The 14,935-nt window shown below is 38.7% G+C and overlaps 1 protein-coding gene across 1 annotated transcript in view; it reads left to right on the top strand.

Moving 5' to 3' along the window:
- The window catches only part of ADGRG6 (adhesion G protein-coupled receptor G6), a 102,291-nt gene that overhangs the window by 31,605 nt on the left and 55,751 nt on the right, over positions 1-14,935 (top strand). The window contains exons 2-3 of the mRNA XM_062488902.1: positions 4,816-5,157; positions 10,654-11,274. Of these exons, the coding sequence (XP_062344886.1) occupies positions 4,816-5,157; positions 10,654-11,274 (963 nt within the window). The remainder of the gene's footprint in view (positions 1-4,815; positions 5,158-10,653; positions 11,275-14,935) is intronic.

Here is a 14,935-nt window from a genome sequence, read left to right as displayed (position 1 = left end):
GATGTATTATCTCTTAATACATTTTTAAAAAATACTGGTGGTGTTAATACAACCCACCCCAGCTGTCATTGGTTTTCTGTGCTACTGCCTGAGCATGTGAAGTCATTTACACTACTGTCAGGTGGGAAATGCTGTGTGCTTCAGCTGTGAAAAGAAAGTTCCAGTGCAAAGAATAACTTAGTGTGAAAAAAACCTGGATAATGCACAAGCTGCATGTACATGCTTTTTTTCCCAGAGTGACCTTGTTTTCATTTGATCCTAACCTCCACAAAATTTGGGTCTTTAAGGCTGAAATAGACAGTGTTCCAAACTGGACTGCTTTTTGCACTCTTATAAAAATTCTTGGCCAAACAAAATTTGTTGTCCAGCATTTCACCAAGTTTGGGTAAGTGCAGAAATGAAAGCAGATAGAGAGATAGAAGTCCAAACTCATGCCTGAGAAAGAAGTTTTGAGTATTATAGGACAAAAGACAGGTTTTAGGGGTAAAAAGTGGCAATGGAGAGAAGTGGAGAAGTGTGATAAACTAGAGGAAAATATGAATACTAGCACAGCTTTTGGAGGCAAATGCTGGAATGTGTTAGTCATTCAAGAAAAAAAAAAATTAAAAAAGAAGTACCAATGTATGGTGTAAGATTATATAAAAAATGTTTCCTTCCCAAATCTCCAGTTGGGCATTGTAGCTCTGTGTCAGGCTGCAGCTTCAGCTTCCCACAAATGACTCACTGAAATTGTGTTTCAGTTGCAGTTTCTTGATGAGTTCATAAGGTGGAATTCAGTGCTGTGACTCTAGAGAGGCAAAATCAGTGGACAAAACAAGCTGGACAATTAATTTTGTTTCATAGGCTATGAGATTCATATGTACACATGACTGTTTGTATGGTGCAATCATTAATGAGTCAGCTGTGTTTCCCTTAGCCCCTTAGTTCCAGGGCAGTCTTCACATGATTCAGCATGGTGTAGGAAAGACCAGGATAGGGTATTTTCTACCTCACACAAGTAAAATAGTCAGGAAACTCCTAGAAGAGAGTGAATGGTTTCATGGTTAGGAAAACTGGCAACTGTGAGAATGGGATTCTATCCCTGATTTTACTGATAAGTTCTTATTAAAGGTGGTCAAATTGCTCTGACTAAAATTTTCTGTTGGGCACTAAATGCTCATTTTTGGATTTTCTACAGTGGGCCAGATTGTCAAAGTGCTCTCTCAGCTACAGTTTAAAGTCATTAGGAGTGTGCTTTCTGCATATAGAACCCTGTACAAATACGAAGTAGCTAAGGAAAATCAGTAGTTTTATTTAATTGATGAGGAACCCAAAATCTGTGGAAACTTTTTCCATTTTTGCCCATTATCTCCATGCCATGATAGGAAAAAGCCATTTCCCCTACAGTCTATTCTTCTTCTGAAGTAAATTAACATTTTTGAATCACTTAGATAACTTTGGTGAAAGCTCTAACTGGCTCCAGAGGAATGTATTTATTTCCCTTTTCAGTTTAAAGTATCACACTAAATATTTAAATATTCTTTACTATAGGAAGTATGAGTATGATGCAGGAAAAAAATTAATTCTGAAATGAAAACCATACTCCAGTGTATTCTCATGATGGAAACGAATTGCCCAGTGAAGCTTTCAATTTAGGAAAAGTTGAAATTAAGTCCTTGATTTCACTATCTGGAAAGGGTGTTCATTTTGGTCTGGGAAAGAATAGAAGGGGAGAAAGAGAAAGGCCTTTATTGTATAAAATATATTTAGACAGTGAATTTCCTTTGGTCTGTGGTGGTAAAAATTACTTGACAGGCAGATTCTGGATATCTGGGGCTCCTAACCAGGACTATCATAGCTAAATTTGTTCCTATTAAAATGAATAAAATATCTTGGATTGCTTCTAGAAATGTTTGTGGTGTGTATTGCAACAAGTATTCATTCTCCACAGTTCAGAACTACTTCGGGCCAATGGGATTGCAAAATATCTGTCAGCTTTGGCTGACAGCCTAACGTTGCCACAGCAATTTTTCTCTTTAATGAGTAAAATAGGTGATGTTTATAGAAAAATAACTGTCTCATGAGAAGCTGTGCAAAACGTTCCATTTAAAACCATGCTGTTTATATATAGTTTTGTTGTTTGTTTTCTTTTCTTTTTACTTAGTACTGTGGACATTTGCATGAAAACAGGATATTTCTCCTTCAAATTGCAGTCATGGACAGAATAGGTAGTATACCAAAATGGAGCCAACCCACTTAAAAAAAAAAAAACAACTATTTTGTTTACCAAATCTGAGTGTATGCAAGGTTTTTAGCACTTATTTTCCTACCTAAACTTAGGGGCTGGTTTTTTGCATTATTTCTGTAAAACCAACAAAACAATATGGACATAATAAAATGAGAATACATTTTTGCCAAGATTAAATTATTAAAGAAAACAAAAATAACATTTATGTTTTAATATTTACAGTGATAGCAGAGATAAAAGTATTTTTGTTATATGTACTGGCTTTTTCTAGAAACAATGATAAATACTCAAGAGGGAGAAATAATAGAAAAACTGAGTCCTGGTTTTGGTTGCTGATGATCAATAGAATTAATAAACACAAAGAACATTAGAGTTCTCTCTGATGGACAAATTTGACTTTTCCAGTCTCAGGTTGAGTATAATAGTCTACCAATTAGGGACATACAACTTTACTCACAAGTAGCATATTTTCTCTGGTTTGGTAATGTCTTACAATGCCCTCAAGATTACTTTAGGTGTCCCAGGATGAATCAGTGTGCATTAACACCCATGTTCCTGTATGTATTTGCATCACTTAACGCCTTAGTCCCTGGCTTCAGGTCCATCTGAGCACCCAAGTAAAGTTCTCAACTCCACAGGGAGCTCTGTGTCATTTGTTCTCCGGCAGGAATGAGAAGGAGAGTGAGTGAGGTGTGCTGCCAAATCCTCAGCCCCTGTAAGCCCTCATCCTAGCAATCAGGATCCTGGATCACAGAGCCTTCCAGCTGGGGACAGCTCCAGCCAGAGCTGACTTACAGGTGCTCTGCCTTGTAGAGGCACTCACCCTGGGCTAGGAGACTGCCTGCAGTGGCTTGTGGCACAGAGCATGCTTTTCCTGCTCCTCCTCCTCTCAGGCTAAGGTGCTTCTCTGAAAACTGACACCTACCTGTGCAAAATCCACTGGATTAAGCTGTCATCTCTTTGTACAACTGCAGGATTTATAGTCAACATACTAATAAGTAAATATTCCCCCTCTGGTTAATAAATGGACCACCAGGGTTGAGGTGCAGGTGAGCATAGTCCTCTGACTCTAAAGATTTACAGGGAAATTAAAAATGGACAAGCTTTTGTTTGTACTCCACAGATCAAGTTTTTGTATTCCACGAGCACCACTTCTTCCCAAAGCTACCTCCAAATCTTCCAGACAATTTTTTATTCTCATTGGAACAAATAAGGGACCCACTGAGCTTTCCTAGTGTAATCAGCTCGCACTTGACTCAGAGAGCCCAAACAGTCTCTCTACCTCACTGGGGTCATATAAATGTGTGCTTTGCAAATGAAAATTATAAAAAATATGCAAAACATACCTCTCAACTATAACTGCAGATGTAAACTGCATTTTTATCATACAGTGTCACAGGTTCAGGGTCCATTTGCTTAGGCCAAACACCATTTAAATGTGACTGAAAAGTATACAACCCTGTCTGGAAAGAAACATCAAGGGCTCTACGGAGAAATTAGTTACATTTATTCCCATAACTCTTCTGTATGTGATTTACATTTTACAGCTTTTAAAGTTTTGTGGGTTTTTTTTAGTTTGGGCAACTAATAATGCGTATTTTTTCATCCTTGTAGGACTTGACACAGGATTGTGGCATGATGAAATGTTTGCAAAGTAATTCAGCATAAATGGGCCAGTTAGTGTCTTTGCTTATCTCTTGGTAATATTCAGTTCGCACCTATTTTGTTCAGTGCTACTTTGGCAAACTCTTACAGATTTTAGTAGCAGGCAGTTCATGGTAATTATATCATCTAATACACTAAGCAAATATCTGATAAATGTGAAAATGCTAACCAAACAAGAAATGCAACCCTGAGGACTAACTGGGCTTGAAATTCTCGTGGGTAAACACAGCAGGTGAGCAAAGGAGTATGACAAATAGGAGCAAGAATTTCTTAAAGCCTGACTGCCACAAATATGTCAATGGAGCTGAGTCAGCATGGGAAGGACACAGTAATTTACTGTTGATTCAAAAGCCTGTAGCACACTGCTACCCTTCTGGGTGATGTGGAATGCATCAACTGAAATGTAGATGACTAACCTTTGGGGCTGCTGCTTCTGCTGCTCTTCAGCCCAACTCTTGTGCTGCTCCTTTCCAGGGACATTTCTCTGGAAACAATAGCCTGTCATAGAGCTGCTGGGATAACCTACAGTCAGCATCAGACCAGCAGCCAAAAAATGTGACTGATACCAGTCATCTTTTTATAAATTGCAGTTTTATAATTTACCTTTCTGAATTGAAAAATGTTGCTTTCACTTTGCCTTTATCAGGCCAATATACATGGTAAATGTATATATCATGTGCACAAATTATTGTTTATCAATATAATTTATATTTCTTTGCTATAGGGTTTCTTACATAAAATATGCTTTTGCTATACTATTCCTCCAACATTTTCCCCACTAGAAACAAGGCCTTTTTCTTCCTTTCTTCCTCCCATCTCTATTTCTATGTATAGAAACACATTTATTTATTGTGTTGATGGTTACTTTACTCTTCAGTTACATCTCTGCCTGACCTCCAGCTTTTCTTTGTTTTTATCATCAGCTCATGGATGCTATGACTGTAGGACCGTGCTAACTGACCCCTCTGGAGTTTTCACCTCTCCATGCTTCCCCAGTGACTATCCCAACAGCCAGGCATGCAGGTGGATCATCCGAGCACCTCATGGATTTATCATACAACTAACATTTATTGATTTCGACATTGAAGAAGCTCCAGGATGCATTTATGATTCACTGACATTAGACAATGGAGAAAGCCCAATGAACCTTTGTGGCATCACTGCCAAAGGATTATCCTATAATTCTACTGGAAATGAAATGATTGTGTCATTTAAAAGCGACTTCAGTATCCAAAAGAAAGGTTTTAATGCCAGCTATGTACGAAGTAAGTCCAAAGCATTTAATCCATTATAGATGTTACAAGGAAATGTGTTGTAAGGATTAGAATGACACTTCCCAAAGAAATCAAGTCCTCCATGAGAAGAGAATGAATGGGTGAGGGTGCACTTTACAGGGTTATCTTGTTATCTTTTATTAGCTAATTATTTTTCTTTGAATCAAAATTATTTTATTCCAGGACATGACAAGAAGTGTGCTAGAAAAACTTTTCACAGGCAATGATATTAGGCCTAACAGTTTTGGCCCTGCCAATTTATGTTGGAGGATTTGGAAGCACAACATGTGTCCTTCAGGTCAGCACACCTGCAGAGGGACATAGATATCTAAAGGAGAGCATGAGAGGGACCTTAGCTGAGCCAGAAAGATCAGCCTGGACCTCTGGCCCAGTGTAACTCCCAGCAGTGGGGAGAAGTTTGTGCAGAAAACAGAACTTCTCCAAGTTCATCCAGCCTCTGGAGCAAACTCCCAGGGAAGAACTGACATGGCAAAATGACTACCTGTCATTTCAGTTCCTTGACCCTTCTTTCCTTCCCTAAATATGTAAAAATTATTTCAAAGGTTTTTAAAAGACACTCATGTTTTTTATTCCTAGAAGATTAGCATACAAATTATTTCTGATTAGTGTTTGGCTTTTTGTTTAGAGCATTAATTAGGATTAAATAGACAGTAAATTAGACAATAAATGGCAGTGAGGTAATGAAGGGCATTACCACAGTCACTGACAGGCCCCATGTGTGGCTCAGCGTTCATTCCACTTCAGGGTTGTAGTTTCCAGTTGCATGCTCTCATTAGACTTTCCTTTTGTAGTGGTTGCACACCTTAAACTGAACACTAATATTGCATTTAGCCTTTATATTATTGCAGCACAGTTATGTTCTGCAGGCTGGATGGCTGTAAAAACACAGAGCAGGGAAGTTTGGCAGTTCCCTCTTCAGTCACAAGCACATCTTCCTCATGATTATTTCCAAATATTTATTACGCATTTCATATATTTTTAAATAACTAAGACAGTGAATCTCAGGAACCACAAGACAAAAACAGGCATGATTATGGCATCAAAATCTGCGTGTAGTCCTGAAAAGAAAAAAGGTGACATCACAGAGGAGCTAGAAACGTTTCTCTCTACTGGGGTCCTTTCATGCAAAATAAGGTAGCAATAATTGTAGGAGCACCTGTTTTCTTCTGAAAGTCAAATCAAATTTTCTGAAAGTCTTCACTATTTGAAACTGACAAAACTCTTGCTGTATTTTAAAAAGTTGTAAAATGAAGCGCATTATAAAAATCATACAAATTCAGATTATGCAAAATTATTTATTTATTTAATCTTCTTTAATATTTTAATAATAAAGTATCACTGTAAGCGATGAGTTACAGTTGGAATTAAAAGACGCAATGTTGACCTCAGCTGAATTTTATAAGGAGTGGAAAGGTCCACAAACATAGGCAGAGAACCCTTTGTGTATATATACCTGCAGTAATGTATTGTAATGGAAGCAAGAATATTACCTCCATGACAAATTGAATAGTACTTTATGCTCATGGATAGCACTGTCAAAATTAAAGTCTTGGAAGACAGCATTTTGTTTTGAAAAAGAAACCTATTCTCCAGTGTGAGTAAAAGTATTGAAGACTTTCACCAGTGACTTCTGTTTTAATGTTTCACACGTGTATTAGTTCAGAAGCTCTGTGTTAAGGCTTGCTGTTAAGCACCTAGGTTGAGGCTGGCTTCATTTGGTTTCATTACTCCAAATATGTAGCTTTCATCTGAATTCTTGATTTTGACTGTGGGTGCTGGGAGAGCTGTCTGCATTCTTCTAGGGCAAGTTATAACTATATTCAACTTATTGCTCACAGCTGTACAATCATGTAACTTTGAGAACATAGTTGCAGACAAAGATCATAGTAAAACTTAACCTGGAAATGGACACAGAAAAGGGTCTTGGAAAAGGGATCATAATGTATTGCTTTCAAGTTATAAATGCATGTGGAAAATAGGATTATCAGTGTTCACACACACTGAAATGACAACACATCCACATGGCAGATGTCAGTACTATGCTCTGCTATGCTTGCAAAGAGTTCCCAAAGCCATCCAAGAGATTGCACACCACTTCAGATCATGGGAAAAATTGCACACCCCCTCACTTCACATGAGATTTCAAAGCTTGTACTTCAAGCTGACACTGTCTTTAACTACTAGAAATGTGATACAGGAGCAAAAGCATTAATTTCTCCCAGAACTTGGTGAATGCTGTTATATTTTTTTCCATTTCTCAGAAATTACAGTTTTTATATAATAATATAATTAATTAGTTTCTTCCACTTTGAATTTCACAAAGTAATGCAAAGATGGAAAGTAAAAGGCCGTTCAAAGACACACAATTTGCTCTCTAGAAATGTAGTTGGTAAAGACCTTAGTGATACATACATTCTAATATGCAGTATGTACACAAGACAAAATACATGTGGGGAAGGACAGACATAAGAGAGTGAGTTGTGGGAGGGAATTAGTTTGGGAATAGAACAGCTTTTGTGTGACTGCTCAGTTTTATGTGAGTTTCAAACTAAGTTTTTCAGAGTCCCGTTGTCCATATCAAATTGGCCACCCACACAAATGTTTGTTTCCTGCTTGCCACCTCCTGCAACACGCCAATAGCAGATGGATGAGCCATGTCCTCAGTTGCAGTAAGCCATTCCAGTTTTGCTAGTCTTAGGGGAATTATTAGCTGAAGAGCTATCATGGTCAGTGGTTTCCTAGTAACACTTAACTGTGTAAGTAATAACTCCACCAGTAAGTAGAAGTCAGTCACCAAAAGGGGAGGAAGGAGAGCCAACAGAATTGTGTTAGTACAGAAGTGCTTGAGGCAATTTAGCATACAGTTAAACAGGACTGCAGTAGCCCAGATTAAAAGCACAGTTCACTGAGATAGCAACAAAACACTCCCAAACATACTTGGTATGTGGACACTTGCAGACCTCATTGAAGTTTGATGCATTTCTTCCAGCATCAGTGACAGGGCAGATGAAAGCAGGGGAGCCAGAAACAGCAGAAGGCACTCCTTAAGCAACAAACTACACTGAAAAGCCCCTCATCTGGCAGGAGACCAGTGTTCTCTGCAAGGGATTGTAAAACAGAGCCTAAGGACTCCTGGCTTGCTTATGCATGAAGGGATGTATGAGATGTGAGACAGCAAGATGCAAGTATGGTAGATGTGTGTAAGTTCTACATAAGAAAATGTGTCAAAAAACCCCATGCCCGTTGTAATGCAGTCATCACAGAACAGCCTGAGTTGGAAGGGATCCAGAAAAATCAAAAAGTCCAGCTCTGGAATGACTGGCCCATAAAGGGATCAAGCCCATAGACCTGGCATTATTAGCAGCATCTTCTAACCAATTGAGCTAATCTCAAGAATAACTAGTTTCTATGATACTAACATTTAAATTCATCAGTGTGATGACTGACTGTGCAACAGCAACCAGGAAAGACATCTGCACTTAATATTGATGTCAGGATTCAGTTTTCTCCATGTGGACAAAATACTTGTCAGTTTTGTCTTTTCAGTATATGGCGAAGCTGTCAGTGGTTAAGTCTGTATGATGAATACAGGAAAACTGAGTAGATTTCTTCAGTACAGGAACAAAATCCTTCCCACTTATTTATCTTTCTGTACTCTTTAAAATGTGACCAGGTGGTCCATTACTTTTCTGACCACCTGGTCTGGAGAGTGGTCATGTGAATAAGCTTTCTTTTTCAAGTCTTGAATCCTTATGCTCCTTCTGGAACACTTTCCATGTTACGTAAAGGAGCTTAGAGTATAATTAACCTGCTAAAAAATGCCCCTGTTTTCAATGGAGAGTTGAACGCATTTTCTATCTATAAAATTGTTACAGCATGCTTTTTCCCTTGGGAAGAAAAATAAATCTATGAAGTAAATCCAGTAACTATAAAAGCCCAGTATTTTTCTCTCTCCCCTCCCGTTATGCAGTTGCTGGGTTGGCAGATAATGCGCAATGCTTTATGTTATTTTACTATGTAATATATTGGTCAAATTATGTTCTTGTGTATATCTATATATGGTAGTTTGGAACTCAGAGTCTTTGCAAGCAGCTGGCAAGGGGAGCTTGCAGTACCGCAGACAACACAAAATCCTTATACACAATTGATCTGTGTCTTTTCCTGGGTATGGCATGACAGTCACCCTTCCCTTATGTCTCACACTCTCATATTTGAAAGGGTTTTATTTCATTCAGAGAAGAGAATAGGTGTAGTAATTAGTTTAAGTGTTGTGACATCACTGAAAATTCCCAGGGGAGACTGGGAATTAACTACTGTGGCAGTTCTGCAAGATCCATTTCATTTCCAGCGTATACACTGTGAAAATGTGTAAGAGGTAGCAAACATTTATGGGAGATATAGATCTCAGGCAGAACTGAGGAACCAGAAGTCAAACCAAGTAATCTGTACCAGACACCTTTGCATGTCCAGTAGCCAGAAACCTTTCTGTGGAGAGATTTTCTGGAAGAATTGTGCTGCCATAAATGTACCAATAAAACTAAGCATATTAACATTTTATTTTGAAAAATAATGTTCTCCAAAACACAGTGAACAGAATTGTCATTCATGTACTCATGGAGAAAAATTATATGTGATGTGATAATTTCTCATTTGGTTGCTGCCATTTTGCCCATGCAAATGAGAATACTTAACAACAATTAGAGCAATTCTGCCTGAATACCTTTACAACAGTACATAAATTGCTGTAGGACTGGAAATTTCTAGATACTTGTGCAAAGTCCAAAACTGCTGACCCAACTGTTAGCAAATAGGGAACAGCTTGGATAGAAATATTCATGAGCACACAATTGCAGAATTTGACCAGAAAGCTGCTGGGGGCAAAATGAGAAGATGCCTAATGCTGTGTAGAAATACCCATTAGCTGAATTCAGCAACAAAAGGTTTCAGTTTGCTAAGGAATGTAATGGGAGCTTTATTCTATTGCGATATTTAAAAGAAGGAAGGCCTGAACTTCACTGGTGTAATGCAATCATGCGGACAAGTAATTAAAATAATATATCTTAAAAGCTAGTCATACTGTGTTTTTCAAATAACTGGTTTATTCCATTGCTTAATGCATCCTTACTAGATGAAAGAGAAGTAATTTTTATTAAGTGAGCTGAAGCAGAGCTGGAGGTCAGTAGGTAATATGTCCTTATATTGCTCTTAATGCAACTTATGGGGTTGTTAACTGGGTGTCACACAGCATTCTCTGTGCCACTGAAAGGATGTCTGCATATTTTCAGCTGAGTGCACTCCCAAGTCAAATTCTCCTTGATGTGTGCTGTTGGTATATTACAATGATAAACTCAACCTGATGAATGTTTGATTTAATGAGTGCTACTTTAACCCCTGCTACCAGTCTGCCTTTATTCCTATATGATGATTTTTTTTGTTGTTAATTTACTTATCTGCTCTTGGTTCTAGTTGCTGTGTCTCTGAGGAATCAGAAAGTCATCATTCCCCAGGTTCCTGACATCGATGCTGTGTCTGTGGCAGAGACTATCTCAGTGCCAGAGCTTAGACAGTTTACACTGTGCTTTGAAGCAACCAAGGGCAGCAGTGATGACAATGACGACTGGAAGGTTTTCTCCTACACTGATGCATTGTTGAGAGAGTTCTTCAGCTTTGGGAAGACCACAAAAGGCCATTTTCTGTCCATCTCAGGCACACAGTGCATCCTTAAGAATGCATTGCCCCGAAATGCAGAGTTTTTTACAGGAACCTTTCAACAGCTGTGTGTTGTATGGGATAGCTTCTCAGGCACTATTGGTATATATGCCAAAAACACCTACCACATAGTGGACTGTCCACAGATCTTTGACAAAGTTATCCCTGGGAATGGGAGGCTGGTGCTGGGCTCTAACAGCAATGAAGTGAGCTCTCTAAATGGGGACATTTACAACTTCCGCCTCTGGAATTTCACCATGAATGCGCAAACACTGGCCAACCTCAGCTGCGATGTGAAAGGAAACATTGTAGACTGGGAAAATGAATTCTGGAGTATTCCAACTTCAGCACTGAAAGCAGAAAACAATTTGAGTTGTGGTGAGTATGCCTTGCCAAAACTTTTTTGCTGTTTTCCCCCCCACACTTCTGTATTGTGCTGAACATATCACATACCAAGATGGAAAAAAAGTTAGAGCATTCCTGTGAAAGAAAAATAGCAAGGTCTTACCTTTATTAGAGTTTAGCTCAACTCTTACCATACATAGAGGCTTTGAAAGGATATGGAGTTTATTCCTTAAAGGAAAAGAACAAGTCCCATAAATGTATTGAGTTACTGCTAGAAATGCAGATCAGAGATTTCCTAAATACTCCTTACTGGGTTAATACAAAAGGGGGATAATGGCAAGTACATGCTAGCCTGAAATAAGATTACTGTGGTCTCTGGAGAAAAAAAATATGTTAGCTAATTAATCATGAAATGTTTTTGTACCCGCCCTTTGACCCTTTCCTTAGCCAGAGGAGCCTATGCTAGCCTCGTGCTGTATATGCAGAGCCAGCAAAAGGAGTGACAAAAGCAGTGCATAGGTGACAGAAATCTAGAAGAAAATATTAAATTAGAAGAGGTGGACAAGAAGGAAGAATTTGAGATCAAAATAATGAGATTTTTTTCTTCACGATGACATATTATCAGTCCTTTATTTAACTGGTACTTACTGAAGGTGTTTCCTTCCTGTAGATTACTCCAGAAGATAAATTTCAATACATTTATGGACCGATTCTCATTTTATGGCTCAGACACTTGATCCACATAAGTGTCTTGAAGTATTTTTTGTATATGTGATAGAGCATCTCTCAGCACTCTGAGAATCTTTAGTTTAGAAGAGAAACTGCCATCACTAAGGCAAGCTAGTTTCTGTACCTAATAGTTCATGAGGGATTAATGTGGCTAAAAGCTCTGCTTTGCTTGCTGTATTGTACTCATATCAAAGTGCAGGGTACTCATTCATAGCTAGAACTACTGAGAAAGATCTCAATGTGCCTCTGCTAAAAAAAAATAAATTAAGCAACACCTTTATAAAACCACAAGCAACTAGGTCTCTTCGCCTTTCTACCAGAACAAAGGAAAGGCTGATCTGACCACAACTGATAAAGGTGTTCCAGACAAAAAAAGAGAACTGTTTCTATTTCATCAGTACGAACTGATCTGATAGAGAATGACTTCCCAGAAAATCGTACTCTTCTTGCACTGTTACCCCATGCATGATGCCTACCATAACATTTTTACCAAACAACTTATCTCTGTAAAAGCTGCAATCTCATTTAATTTTGACTGGAGTAGAAGTCTTGTTCTTCTGTAAAAGACTGCACAATCCTAAGGCACAAATATAATATCACAGCTGTGTTCATAGAAACAGTAGAATTACTTTAATTCCACAGCTTTATTCCTTTGGGTGATCAGTAATTTTCCTGCAGCAGAACATTGTTTTAGAAGTAGTATGTTAGTGTTCCTATTTTAGGGCCATTATCTATTCAAGTAATTTAGAATGTATCTACATATAAACGTTATTGCTTCTAAATAAGCCTATGAAGAAACTGACTCACTAGCCAGGCTTTTTCTTTCCTTGGTATGAAATCACTCTCTGTGATACAGGCTTTCCTGAGCCAGAGTATTCCTAAAAGAAAAGTGCAGTGCCATTTCAAAGATGGTTACTAGTCCCAGAGATGAAATTGTTAGAATTGTCTTCCCTTCCTCCTCTCAAGTAAAAGCCTTCTTTGTAAAACCAGCCTTCAACAGGAGAGTTGATGAGTCAGGCTATCAACCATGAATAAACCACTGACATTGAGGAGCTGACTCTGATTAGGCTTCATTTAACAGCAGTGAAAGGATTTATGCAGAAAAGAGTTTTTCACACAGCTCCAATAATGCTTTGCCAGGAAGTGGCCTGTAACTTAAAAAAAAAGCAGACCAAGCATTTAGCAGTGATCTCAGCATATCTTTGCCTGAACAGTGCTTACATTTTCAAGGGGTATTATTTTCACGTTTTTTTAGACAAAGCTTCTACAAATAGATTCATGGAGCATAAAACATGGGCAAATAGTTTCAGATAATCTTTTCATAGTTTTACCTTTCATTAGTTTATTACTTATTACTTAGATGAATGTTTTCACAGCTGTGCAGTTCTGGTGGGGTGTTCATGTACGACTTCACAGAATTCTGTTTTTATTGCCATACCTTGTGCAGATTGCATTTAAAGGTGTGCATACACAGCCTAGGTATCTGGATTTGTTTTAAAACAAGTAACCCCAGGTAATGATAAAAGTATGGCTATTGACCACCAGTTCAGAGTTCAGTGCAGGCAAACTGAGGAGCATTTAATCAACTTCTGGTTCTGATTCTGAAGCCTGCACTGACTACAGCTATAGCAGGATATGATCTACTAATTTTAAGGGTAACAGGGCCACATATTTGTCCATGCCTGGAACTGATTTTTTTTCATGTGCATTTCATGAGTCCTTCCTTCCCAAAGGCCAAAGGAATCCTTAATTTCACTTTCAGATTTAACTCAGTGTGGGATGTGTCTGCCTTAGGCGTCTGGACAGTGTTTCAGGCTAATATAATTGCCCTCAGTGCTGTTTATGAATAGTGGAATCAAAAAGGCTATTTCACAGGTCAGTGCATCTCATGTTGGAAAAGATGCCTCAGTGAAGTCAAAGTTATTTTGCTGTAGGAGTGTCTGTTCCTCTCCACTGACTGTAAAGTCTAGCATGACAAGCAGATATGGATGTCTGAGTTTTAGACATTTGAAGTGACATACATCACACAATGTGACTGTAATACAGGTTCATGGGGTCACAAGTCTTATTAGCAAACCTGCTCCAGAATGGGCTCCTGTCTTCATGGGTCCACAGGTCCTGCCAGGAGTCTTTTCCAGTGCCAGCTTTCCATGGTGTAACAGCCTCTTTCAGGCATCCACCTGCTATAGCACGTGGTCCTCCATGGGATGCAGGTGGATCTCTGCTCCACCAAGGACCTCCATGGGCTACAGGGGCACGGCTGCCTCACCATGGGGTGCACCAGGGGGCACAGGGGAATCTCAGGTCAGGCACCTGCAGCACCTCCTGAACCTCCTTCCTCACTGGGATTGGGGTCTGTGGGATTTTGCTTTCATGTATTCTCACTCCTCTCTTGTTTGCAACTGCTGCTGTGAAGTTAACTTTTTCCCCTTTTAAAATCCATTATCCCAGAGACACTAGAATTGCTGCTTACTGGCTCAGCCTTGGCCAATGTATCCATCTTGGAGCTGACTGGCACTGGCTCCACTGGACAAAGAGAAAGCTTCTGTGAGAGGCATCTCACAGAACTGCCCCTGTAACCCCCTTTCTGCCAAACACTTGTCATGCAAACTCAGTGCAATTGTCTTCTGACTTAAATGTTTTGTAAATTTGGATTTGTTTTTTTTGTTGTTGTTTTGGTTTTTTGTTTGTTTGGGGTTTTTTTGTCTCACCAAATAAAATCACAATCTCAGTATTTCCAGCCAACTCTCAGGTTATCTCTCCATGTTACACAACAAGGGTGAAACTTAGAGTAGGTTTTGATACTGACTGTTTAATATTAGCAAATTTATCTTGGGAGAACAAACCCACCTTGTGCAGGAATAGTACACTCGCGTAGAACATCATTCTTGGAGTTCATAAGTGTACCAAGAAAGTGAATTTGCCTCTGTCTCTTAATCCGTTAAAAAAAAGGTGAAATTTAATA

Source organism: Cinclus cinclus, chromosome 3 (genome assembly GCF_963662255.1).
Source record: "Cinclus cinclus chromosome 3, bCinCin1.1, whole genome shotgun sequence".
Taxonomy (NCBI): Eukaryota; Metazoa; Chordata; class Aves; order Passeriformes; family Cinclidae; genus Cinclus; species Cinclus cinclus.
This window is presented reverse-complemented; position numbering and strand designations above follow the sequence as displayed.